The sequence below is a fragment of the Gorilla gorilla genome, chromosome 22 (assembly GCF_029281585.2).
Source record: "Gorilla gorilla gorilla isolate KB3781 chromosome 22, NHGRI_mGorGor1-v2.1_pri, whole genome shotgun sequence".
NCBI classification, from domain to species: Eukaryota; Metazoa; Chordata; class Mammalia; order Primates; family Hominidae; genus Gorilla; species Gorilla gorilla.
The window spans coordinates 36262464-36274919 of record NC_073246.2 but is presented as its reverse complement, the minus strand read 5'-3'; the positions used below and the strand labels follow the sequence as shown (position 1 = coordinate 36274919).

Sequence of the window (12456 nt, the reverse complement as noted above, 5' to 3'; positions counted from 1 at the left end):
TATTCAGGTTATATGGAGCCAATAGAACAGGCAGAAGGAACTCTAAAAGCAAATGGGGTAGAAAAAACAGCAAGTTGTTTGAACTGGCATTTTCAGTTGCTGGGTTGAAAGTGAAAAGCCCAGGTTTGGTGGGAGTGGATCCTAGGGTGACAATCTTGGCAAATGGCTTCAACCACTAGACACCCAACATGCTTGGAGAGAGTCAGCATTTCTCCCATTCCCCAAAAGTGAAGTTGGCTGATAACCCTCTATGTTACCACCTGTACTTTCAGTGATGATAATAAAATGTACTTAATTAGGAAAACCTCGATTTTATTTATTTATTTATTTATTTTGAGATGGAGTCTCACTCTGTCGCCAAGGCTAGAGTGCAGTGGTGCAATCTCGGTTCACTGCAACCTCTGCCTCCCAGGTTCAAGCAATTCTCCTGCCTCAGCCTCCCGAGTAGCTGGGATTACAGGCACCCACCACCACACCCAGCTAATTTTTGTATTTTTAGTAGAGATGGGGTTTCATCATGTTGGCCAGGCTGGTCTCAAACTCCTGAGCTCAAGTGATCCTCCCACCTTGGCCTCCCAAAGTGCTGGGATTACAGGCATGAGCTACTGCACCCGGCCAGAAAAACCTCGATTTTGCTCTCCATGTGTTTACCTGTGTCAAAGGTAAAGAAAGCCAGTTAAAGCAGTAAGGATTGACTGAAATCATTAGCTATTGCCAGAGGGAAGAGGCCCAGCTCAACTTCCCTTTGTGCAAAGGTAACTGAGTGGGGATGGGGCTTGAGCAGAGTCAAGGAAGTGGAAATGCATAGAAAGTGGGAAGGGGTTGGTCAGTGTGATCTGGGTTTGTTAATTGGCTCCTATCTAGAGGAGAAACAAACTTCTGTCTATGATGGGGGGCAGTAAGTTAGAGCAAGGCACCCATCCAGCAAGGAGAGTTTGAATGTTTGCATTTCAAAGAGACAATACAGTTCTGAATGGTAGAAGATTTACATCTCAAGGGAGAGAGAAAGGATTTATAATTGCAAACTTTCTAAAGTAACTGCCTTAAGAGAGGGATCAGGGGACTATCTGCCTGTCACCAGGTTTTGGTTGGAACAATTAGTAAATTCTTCTGGCCGCATTCACTTTTCTCGGGCAGGCGCTTTAGCTTTCAGCTCTTAGAACCTATGCTAGCGTTTATGTCTCTTAGTGTGCGAAGGTGGGTGAAATCATGTGTGCTGAGAGTCTGCAGTTTTTACAGGGCCATGGTTGGGCTCTAGTCAAGAAGAGGGCTCAGAGGAGCTTGATAGTTTGGTTAAGGAGAGGGTCTTTGTCACCTGATGGAAACCTCGGATTTCTGTCTAGATGCAGAGCAGAGGGCTGGGATTTAAAGCCTGATGGCTGCTCTGGCCTCTCTGAGATGGATGTTTCTGGGTGGGACAACATTTCTGGGTTTCTGATCTGAGGAGGGAAGCCACTCTTCCTACATCTGCTCTTGGAATATGGATGGTTTTCTCTAACTGTACTGAATGCTTCAGTTGGCATAATTGCAAATCTGTTATTAGGAAGTAGATACCTTGTACATATCTCACTCTGTAATTTTAAAGAGACAAACCTTGTGATTGGAATAACAAGTTCTACAAACATTCTGTGAAGAAGAGCCTCTTTTTCTAAATTTTGTCCTAGCACCCTGAGGCTTGAGGCCTTGCCCATCGTTGCTGTGCCTTGGCTGGGGCATGGGGAGGAGAACAGGGTAAACTAGGAGGCATGAAGCCATGGGATGCCAAGGCCCCACATCTCTCTGCTGCCATTGACCTCAGCTGCTCTGAGAGAGAAGACCTTGACCTGCGTTAGACATGCCCTCCTGTCCTTGTGCTGGCTGGCTGTGTCCCCTTTGCATTGATCTCCGTTAGGACCTTGTCACATTGTACTATGATGTTTAGCATCTGTCACTCAGGCTGGAGTGCAATGATGCAATCTCGGCTCACTGCAACCTCCCCCTCCCGGGTTCAAGTGATTCTCATGCCTCAGTCTCCCCAGTAGCTGGGATTACAGGCTCCTGCCACCACACCCGGTTAATTTTTATATTTTTAGTAGAGATGGAGTTTCACCATGTTGGCCAGGCTGGTCTTGAACTCCTGACCTCAGGTGATCTGCCCACCTCAGCCTCCCAAAGTGCTAGGATTACAGGTGTGAGCCACCGTGCCCGGCCTTGTTCATCTTTATACTCTGGGGGTCTAGGCCAGTGGACCAAGTAGGTCAATGTTGCCTGACCGAATTAGTGAATGAAATTGTCTCCTCTCAGGGGACTGCACTTCTCTCATCTGTAAGTGAAGTGGTCTCTGCCAACAGTAGAATGATCAGCCCTGACATTCTATGATATCCTGCACCACATGGTGCAAGATGTTAAGTAGTTCCTGTCTAGGTCTTCAGAGGGCATCAGCAATTTAGACCCTTTCTGTATCCTTTAGTTTCTTAAACATAAATGCTAACAACTAATTATAAATAGAGGAAAACTAAATCAAGTTAAAAGAATATATTTTTAAAGCGACATTATAACTTTTTATTTTTTTTCTTAAATAATGAGAACTCTTTAAGATTAGTTTTCTGCAAAACTTTAAATGTTAGTTTTAAAATATGTTCTTGTTATACTGGGTACTTCTTAAATACTCTACTTCTCTGGTATGGATTATTTGTCCTTCGAAATGTTTGTTCAGGTTCAAGACCAGCCTGGGCAACATAGTGAGACCCTGTCTTTACAAAAAAATACAGAAGTTAGCTGGGTGTGGTGGCACACGAGCCTGTAGTCCCAGCTACTAGGGAGGCTGAGGTGGGAGGATCACTTGATCCCGGGAGGTTGAGGCTGCAGTGAGCCGAGATTGCACCACTGCACTCCAGGCTGGGTGACAGAGAGAGACCATGTCTCAAAAGAAAAAGAAAAAGAAAAATGTTCTGTCTTAAGACTTCTAAATAGGTTAAAGGCCAGGAAAACAATAAATGTAAAGTAATCTTATGGTTCGTTTATTCATCTCTTCAGACTCCACACTCATGAATTAATATTACAGATAAATGCTCCTATGTCAGTCTGGTAAGCAAGTGATAGCTTTTGAGCCTCAGCTTCTACATAATACATCTGGGTTATTTATAAATTGAATTTGTCACACACAAATGATGTTTCATGAGAAAGAAGATTCAATGATTTGTAAATCTCTCCTTTCTATCCCCACGGCCACTGCCCAGACACTTTACTTCAAATTTGGTTTTATTTTCATCATTGATATTGATTAAAATGACATTTACTTGCCCAGAAAGTAAAAGAGGTCTTCAGCACAAAATATTGCTCCAACAAGCAAGCATAAATCACTGAGATTGAAATGTCATCTATCTTTATTGGCCAACCACGTAATCTCCATGAAAATTCTCAACAGAGAGCAAGGAACTCACTTTCTTCTAAGCAATGACAATTTGGATTTGCCTCGTGGCACTGGCATCTCTTCATGTCTGGACGTCAGATGTTAGCTTGGTGCCTTTCTCCCTTATCAGGGGGACATTTTGAACCCAGCCGCACCAATGTTCTCATGGATGGTGGCCTTCGATTCTTCTAGATTCAAGATTTGGCTCTTGTACTTTTCCTTCCAGTCCTCTACAATATACTGGTGGTAGGGATCATTGGAGTGTTCCCGTCTCTTGGATTTCACAGTGCTCACCAGGATGGCCACGATGATGAAAGAGAACATTCCAATCATCACCATGAGGTACAGGATGACATAGTAGAAGTTCTCAGCATCAACTTTGGCTTGGAGGGCCTCTTGCTCAGCTGTTGTGTTCTGGCGCCAATTGTCCATATAAGTAATAAAAATCCTTCGGAAGACGTCTTCCAGCGTCTGTGTGAAATTGGATAAAGTAGACATGCTTCCCTCCTGCTGCAATTTAAATAATAAAATAGGCGAACAAGGTTAGGAAAACAGATCTTTTCTGGATCTCCTGACCTCGTGATCTGCCTGCCTCGGCCTCCCAAAGTGCTGAGATTACAGGTGTGAGCCACTGCTCCCAGCCAAGATTTTTAAATACATACATATATATAACATACATATATATATTGTGTGTGTGTGTGTGTGTGTGTGTGTGTGTGTGTGATTATTGGTTTAGGGGCTCATCTTTTCCACTCGGCTGTCATGTCTGCCAACTTTGTCTAGCTTGGTATAGCAGATGTCTAACACATAGAAGGCACTCAATGGACGTTTGATGCATGAATTAAAGTGCCAGGTACTATGCTAGGCGATGAAACTGCAGAGGTGACAGGAACACTGTGAGAGGCTCGGTTGAATGGGAGAGACCAAACCAATGACAATGCAACGTGCAAAGAGTTGCAACAGGTATGGACAAAAAGATAAGGGGGCTCAGAAAATGGAGCTGAACACGGTTCATAGATGGGGCAAGTGGGTTTCAACACAGCTAGAAGGAGCACAGGCAGGAGGTAAACCTGTGACTAGCCACTAGTAAAAGCCCCAGGATCCCAGCAGTGGGTTTGCCGGCTGCTGTTCTAAAGACGTGCCTGTCTCTTTAGCATGTGACTTTTCTTTCCTTCATGAAAAGAGAATCAGATCTCCCCATCTGGGAAAGGAATTTCAATAAGCTGAATAATCAAACCTACTAAACAAATAAACTTGCAGGCATTCTCCCACAGAACATCCCTCCCCAGGATTTTCCTCATTGAGAATTACCATCACCAAGATAATATACTCTTCTCTGTCTGATGTTTTAAGTTCTATTATTTAGAGAGCTCTAAGATCTTTGTCTCCCTCTCCTGGCCACACAGGCTAGTGGGTTGGAAGGAAACTTAACAAATAGATAAGATTGCCCCAGGGTATATACCAAGCATATTTCCTAAGCAATGTAACAGAGATGTGCTTTTTCCCCTTTAAAATGATATAGTCTGCTGTGAAAGTTAGCTGAGCTGGCTTTAATCCACTCAAGACTTTGCCACTGGCTCTTTTACCCTTTTATTTTCATTTTATTTTTTATTAACTTTTTTAAAATAAAAAAGTAGTGATGAGGTCTCACTATGTTGTTAAACTCCTAGGCTCAAGTGATCCCCTCAGCCTCAGCCTCCCAAGGTGCTGGGATTACAGGTTTGAGCCACCATGCCAGGCTTTTTTTTTTTTTTTTTTTTTTTTTTTTTTTTTTGAGATGGGGTCTGGCTCTGTGAGTATAGTCTTTTTCTCTTGTAGGAAGCCCAGCCGGTTGTTACCAACCCATAGTACTTTCCCTGACCTCCCCAGGTCTAGGCAGAGACCCTTTTTCTGCCCCTTCTGCAAATGACCATGTTAGTTTTGTTTTTGTTTTCCTTTTTTTTTTTTTTTTTTTTTTTGAGATGGAGTCTCTGTTGCCCAGGCTGGAGTGCAGTGGCGCGATCTCGGCTTACTGCAAGCTCTGCCTCCCGGGTTCACGCCATTCTCCTGCCTCAGCCTCCCGAGTAGCTGGGTATATAGGCGCCCGCCACCAAGCCCGGCTAATTTTTTGTATTTTTAGTACAGACGGGGTTTCACCATGTTAGCCAGGATGGTCTCGATCTCCTGATCTCGTGATCCGCCTGCCTCGGCCTCCCAAAGTGCTGAGATTACAGGTGTGAGCCACCGCTCCTGGCCTTGTTTTCGTTTTTGAATTACCCATGTATTGTGTGCTTATTCATGTGATCCTCAAAACCACTCTATAAACTCCTACCTTCAGGATGTTTAGTGAGATTAAGTAACTGAGTCCTGATGACAGGAGAGCTTGAGCCCCCGGAAGGCAGGGATTGCTTTACTCATCTCTGAATCCCAGGACCCTACACAGCGATGGGTATGTAGCAAATCTTTACTAAAAATTTGTTGAATGAAGGTGTGAATGAATGACAGTTCCTCCGTGGAATTCAATTGGAAACTACCAGAACAGTGATTCTTAATTTATTCTTAAGGGGTGTGGGAATTGGGGGTGGGGGAGGGGCGGTGTTAAAGATCCCTCGAAAGGTAAAATAAAATGATGTGACTTTATTTTTCCCCAAGAAAGTACACCTATGCACATAGGAAGCTCTACATTCAATTTCAGGGGACTCCTGGGACCCCTAAGGCCCATCCAAGAATCTCTGCCACAAAAGGTCTTTGAGATGAGGGACCTCAGTGCTGAATTCCACTGGAGTCATTCGGGTTTGTTTCCAGGTGCAGGCATGGCAGCGTTCACCAGCCTTTTAGAGCTAAGCGGCCCCAACTGCCCATTATTTGTTCAACCCTTCTAATGTGAACAAAGGCCCCACTGCTAAGCAGGTCAGGAGGTGCTTTTTGATAAGACTTAATCACAGGGATGAAAGGGCCTATGGGGATTAAATATCTAAGTGCTGACCCGTGGCCAGGCCAAATAAATAGGATCCAAAAGGGATTTGGCTTTTGAATACGGATGCATGAGATGTGGCCGAGTGGCCCATGCCTGCTCCATGACCACATGAAAAAAACAAATCACAGTGTGTGAAAGCAGCTTCGTTGAAGGACATTATGCTAAGACATTCAAATTATAAGTGGGTTGATTTCAATTTTTTATTCCCAGAATTACTGTTTAACTGATTGATAGACATCAACCATATTTGGAGGCCAGGCACAGTGGTTCACACCTGTAATCCCAGCACTTCAGGAGGCCGAGGTGGGAGGATCGCTTGAACCCAGGAGTTCAAGATCAGCCTGGACAACATAGTGAGACACCACCTCTACAAAACATAAAAAAATAGCTGGATGTGGTGGCACACTCCTATAGTCCCAGCTACTCAGGAGGCTGAGGTGGTGGGAGGATAGCTTGAACCTGGGAGGTCAAGGCTGCAGTAAGCCATGATCACACCACTGCACTCAGCAGTGACAGTGAGACCCTGTCTCAAAAATCAAATCAAAACAAACCATATTTGGTATACATACTTATCCTACCCCTAAGTAGAATATCATAATAGGCATTTACTTTAGTAATGCTAAGACAACTACCATTTATGTTCTCTGGAATTATATGAAATAGCCATTTATATAGGCTAGAAATGGTCAAATATGGGCAATTCATGTGTATCAACCTAGGAGGACCTACATTTCCAGTGAATGCTTCTTGCTGAGTCCTAGCACAGGCTGGGCCCCTGGAGATCATTTAGGCTGGTTTGCTCTCTGATAGGTGAAATAACTATAGCCTAGAGGGCTTAAGTCACCTGTCCAAGATCACAAGCCTCTCAAGTTGGCCACAGTGCCTGGACTAGAACTCACATCACCCAAGCCAGTGTCCAGCACTGACTGTCCTAGCAGAGGTCACACATTCCAATAACTCACTATTTTCATTGCTGTGACCAGTTGGCTCAACTGGGTACAAGACATAAGATCAAGACCATGATTTGAGCTTACACATGTCATTAGTTGTGCCCTGTCTCCAGGCTACAGAATGATCCCCTAATTCCAGCCATTCCTGTCATGAATGTGTGTTATTCATGACAACAGCAATCAGGACACTATTAGGAAAGTAACACTCATTTGACCCGAAAGTCCAGAGTTTTCTTTTCTTTCTTTTTTTTCTTTTCTTTTTTTTGAGATGGAGTCTCACTCTGTCGCCCAGTCTGGAGTGCAGTGGCGTGATCTCGGCTCACCGCAAGCTCCACCTCCCGGGTTCATGCCGTTCTCCTGCCTCAGCTTCCTGAGTAGCTGGGACTACAGGCGCCAGCCACCACGCCAGGCTAATTTTTTTTGTATTTTTAGTAGAGATGGGGTTTCACTATGTTGGCCAGGCTGGTCTCGATCTCCTGACCTCAGGTGATCCGCCTGCCTCAGCCTCTCAAAGTGCTGGGATTACAGGCGTGAGCCACCGCGCCCAGCCCCAAAGTTTTCTTTTCTTGAAACATAGTAGATCGCTCGCATCACCTGGGCCTATAAAAGGCAGCCAAGTCTTTCATTTTTATATCAAGAAGAGAAAACAATATGATTAGCTACATTTACCATGAATCCTCCATTTAAAAAACTCTCAAAATTTTCATTCTAAGGCAATTAACAAAGAAATGAGTAAGGAAAACACAAGAAGGAGAGAAGGAAGAGTGGATGAGGAGCCAGGCCATGTACCAGGAAAATCATTCCTTTTATCATTTTCTGGAAAAGGCAAATAGATAACTTTGTTACTTAATTCCTCAAAAAATAAAGAATGTGTGCTAAGACTTACCTATGCAGTGTGTGGGCAGGATGAAATTCCTTTCCAAAGCCAGGCTGTTCTGAACCTTCTTGCTGGCGTTAGCGAGCTCTCTTCTGGGTTGCACACAAGCCTCAGCCTGCTGGGCACCTTCACCTTACGACCATCTAAGCCCTTGCAACTGCAGTCTGCAATCCTACGCTTTTATGAACCCACATGTTTAATCTAATCGTATGTGGAAAGTTAAATACTAACTGGCAGTTGGAATTCACCTTGGTGCCTGATGGGGTGTGTGCCTCAGGGACTCTGGCTTTGGGCAGAGTGGCACAAGTTCCTGCTCTGGGACCCTTCCTGCCAGCTCCAGCCAGGGCAGGGCCTGGGTACAGTGAACATCTTTCCCCAGAAGAAGTCTTCCTCTCAGGGTAGGCTTGGGGGACAACAGCATTCCCTGCCAGAACACGTGAGAAGGGTTGGGTGGGGTGGCTCGCGCCTGTAATCCCAGCACTTTGGGAGGCTGAGGCGGGCAGATCACCTGAGATCAGGAGTTCAAGACCAGCCTTGCCAACATGGTGAAACCCCGTCTCTACTTAAAAATGTAAAAATTAGCCAGGTGTGGTGGCACACACCTGTAGTCCCTGCTACTCTGGAGGCTGAGGCAGGAGAATCACTTGAACCCACAAGGCAGAAGTTACAGTGAGCTGAAATCATACCACGGCACTCCAGGCTGGGTGACAGAGTGAGACTGTGTCTCAATAAAAGAAGAAAGAAGAAGAAGAAGAGGAAGAGGAAGAGGAAGAAGGAAGAAGGAAGAAGAAAGAAGAAGAAGACGATGTGGGAAGGACAGGGCCCCAGGGAGAGGAGCCAAGAACAGCCATCTCTGGGTGGTTGGTATGGGTTGAGGGGGTCAGTATAATTCCAGGCAAGTGCCATGTTCTGAAGACGCTAAGTAAGCTAAATTTTGGTAAATACTCCTCCACGGGACCATTTCCAAATGAGTTTATAACAACATTGTTGTCTTGTAAAAGAGAAACGGGCTGCAAGGGTACTAAGGTACTATATGGAGGAGATGGAAGTTAAGTCCAACAAAGAGATTTTGAGGTTTTTGTTTGTTGTTGTTGTTGTTGTTTTGAAACAGAGTCTTACTCTGTCACCCAGGCTGGAGTGCAGTGGCGCAATCATAGCTCACTACAGCTTTGAACTCTTGGGCTTGAGGGATCGTCCTGCCTCAGCCTCCCAAGTAATGGGACTACAAGTGTGTACAAAGCCTGGCTAATTTTTATTTTTATTTTTGTAGAAATAGGGTCTTGCTGTGTTGCCCAGGCTGGTCTCAGGCTCTTGGCCACAAAGGATCCTCCAGCCTCAGTCTCCTAAGGCGGTGGGATTACAGGTGTGAGCCATGGTGCCTGGCCCCCAGCAAAGTATTTAAAGACCTAGCAAGAGCTAAACATACTCTATTTACCAAAAGATCCTTTTCTATCATGGTGGGGACCCTTGGAATTGGGAGAACTGAGTCTTTATATTGGCTATCATTTAGGAGTGCTTACCATGTGCTTTTATCGTATTAACCTCAGGTAATCATTGCCACAACCTGATGTAGAAGGTACTATGAACTTAGCCAAGGGAATGAGGGCACAAGAGGTCCGATGACATGGAGGTGGAGCCATTTGGATTTGAATCCAATTTAAATGGCAGCCACGGAAGTTACACTCACTCACTCAAAATCACTTCAAGGTCATGTGGGTGGTCATTACTCTGTAACTTGTCTCATGGTTTTGTAAAAGGAAGGTTCACTTTGTTTTAAAATTGGAGTTTCACATTAAATGGTGCTCTGAACCATGTGGCTTGAAGCACACTGGGTGGCAAGAGGAAGATAGCTAAGATTTAGAATGATCTACAAATTATTGCAGAGTTAACGTTATTAGGTGTATTTTAAAGAAATACGAGGATCTCTGTAACTCCGCAAAAGCTTCTCATTAACACCATTTGTCCTCATGGGTTGTCTTCACTGAACAAGATAGGCAAACTCAGCCAGGAGGAACACTTTGATGGTGTAACTGAGTTCACCATGCCTCTGCAGAAATGGAAGCAAAACGTTCAAGTAAGAATTCCGCTAGGAGACGGTGCCACCTGCTGGTGGGAACAGGGAACTGAGGCCAATCTTCTAACTCAGCCCTTGCGGTTTAACTTCACCCTTGAATTCTGGTGCCGAGGAGAGGAGAATCAAAGCAGCGTGTTGTGCTTTGTAATTAAAGGCAGAACTGGACGGCGATGTGTCATGGTGTCATGGAGGCTGGCAAACCAGGTGAGCAAATTACTTACTGTCCCTGGTCTTTGGATTCTTCGTCTGTAAGATGGAGATAAGAGTTCCTGCTCGTTTGGCTTGTTATAAAAGTTAAATGTGATCACAGATATACAGCACTTAGCACAGAACCTGGCACGAGGTAGGATAGTAAAATCTATAAATTGAAATGCAGCAAAATTCATTTCTTGTTTTAATAAAAGCAAATGTAGAATGTTTTACCCATTCAATGAAAAACTAGGTGGGAAAAAACACTTTAAGAAAAAACTTTTAAACAGAAATCACCAGCCGGACATGGTGGCTCACGCCTGTAATCCCAGCACTTTGGGAGGCCGAGGCGGGTGGATCACCTGAAGTCAGGGGTTCGGGACCAGCCTGGCCAAAATGGTGAAACCCAGTCTCTACTAAAAATACAAAAATTAGCCAGGCATGGTGGCACACGTCTGTAATCCCAGCTACTTGGGAGGCTGAGGCAGGAGAATCGCTTGAACCGGGGAGGTGGAGGTTGCATTGAGCCGAGATGGTGCCACTGCACTCCAGCCTGGCCGACAGAGCGAGACTCTGTCTTAAACAAACAAACAAAACCCAGAAATCACCAAATAAGGTGGTAGAAATATATCTGCTGTGGCATAAATGTTTGTGTCCCCCCAAAATTCATATAGTGAAATTCTAACTCCCAATGTGATATTACTAAAAGGTAGGGCTTTTGGGAGGTGGTTAGGCCAAGAGGATGGAGACCCCGTGAATGCGATTAATGCCCTTTTAAAAGAGGCTACAGGGAGGTTGCCTTCCCCTTTCCACCATGTGAGGTCGCAGCTAGAAGGCACCGTCTATGAATCAAAGAGGGAGACTTCACCAGACACCGCATCTGCCAGTGCCTTGGTCTTGGACCTGCCAGCCTCCAAACGATGAGCAATAACTTTTTGTTATTTATAAGTCATCCAGTTTATAATTTTTACTATAACTGCCCCAATGACTAAGATAATATCTGAATATATCTATAATCACAATATCCTTTAAAATAAGTACCTATTAAAAGAAGTATTATTGAACTGAATAACAAAATAAAATCTAGCTATATGCTTCTTAAAAGATAAACATCTAGGCTGGGGCTGGTCGCTCACACCTGTAATCCCAGCACTTTGGGAGGGCGAGACGGGCGGATCACTTGAACCCAAGAGTTCGAGACCACCCTGGCCAACATGGCGAAACCTCATCTCTACTAAAAATATAAAAATCAGCCAGGCATGGTGGCATATGCCTGTAATCCCAGCTACTTGGGAGGCTGAGGCATAAGAATCACTTGAACCTGGGAGGCGGAGGTTGCAGTCAGCCAAGATCACACTGCTACACTCCAGCCTGGGTGAAACAGCAAGACTCTGTCTCAAAAAATAAAATACAAAATAAAGATGCACATCTAAAATAAAAACAAATAAAAAGTTGAAAATAAGGTGATGAAAAAACATATCAAGCTAAGGCTAAAATGCAGACATCTAAGAAAAACTGAAATTTCAGGTGATCCATAGGATATTAAATGTCACTACAATTTGATAAAAGAAACAATCTGCGAAGAAGATAGTAAAATCATGGGCTTGTATGTGGACTCAAAATATTCGAAGTGAAACAGGCAGATTTACAAGAAATTGAGGCATCCACAATGGTAGGAATTAGGTTTCAGAAACTGATAGATTTTTTTAAAAAGTAAACATATAGAATATTTGAGTAATAGAATTAATTACCTTTATAAAATAGATGGAGAGAACCCACACCTAACCAACAAATGATTTGCATTCTTTACAAGTGTCCATAAAACGGTTTTAAAAACTCACCATGTGCTGGGTCACAAAAGAAGTCCAACCAAATTTTTAAATATCAGCTTTATGTAGACTGGGTTCCATTACTACAATGCAGTTGAATTATAAATCAACAAAAATATAGTCTGTACACCTCGATATATCTGAAAACCAAAAAATAAGTATATCATCACGTAACATATGGATAAAGAGG

General features: G+C 43.9%; 1 protein-coding gene across 5 annotated transcripts in view; it reads right to left on the bottom strand.

Annotated features, from left to right (window-relative positions):
* Positions 1 to 2983: 2983 nt before the first annotated feature.
* The window catches only part of KCNE2 (potassium voltage-gated channel subfamily E regulatory subunit 2), a 190026-nt gene continuing 180553 nt past the window's right edge, over positions 2984 to 12456 (bottom strand). For 2 of the 5 annotated variants that reach the window (XR_010132392.1, XM_055373933.2), the window contains 3 exons: positions 12279 to 12406; positions 8184 to 10494; positions 2984 to 3901 (listed from right to left, as the gene is read on the bottom strand). Coding sequence is in view for 4 of the 5 variants with exons in the window: in XM_055373933.2 (XP_055229908.1) it covers positions 3518 to 3889 (372 nt within the window). In the remaining variant the exon portion in view is untranslated. The remainder of the gene's footprint in view (positions 3902 to 8183; positions 10495 to 12278; positions 12407 to 12456) is intronic. The other 3 variants (XM_019017630.3, XM_063702600.1, XM_063702601.1) reach the window with 2 other exon arrangements.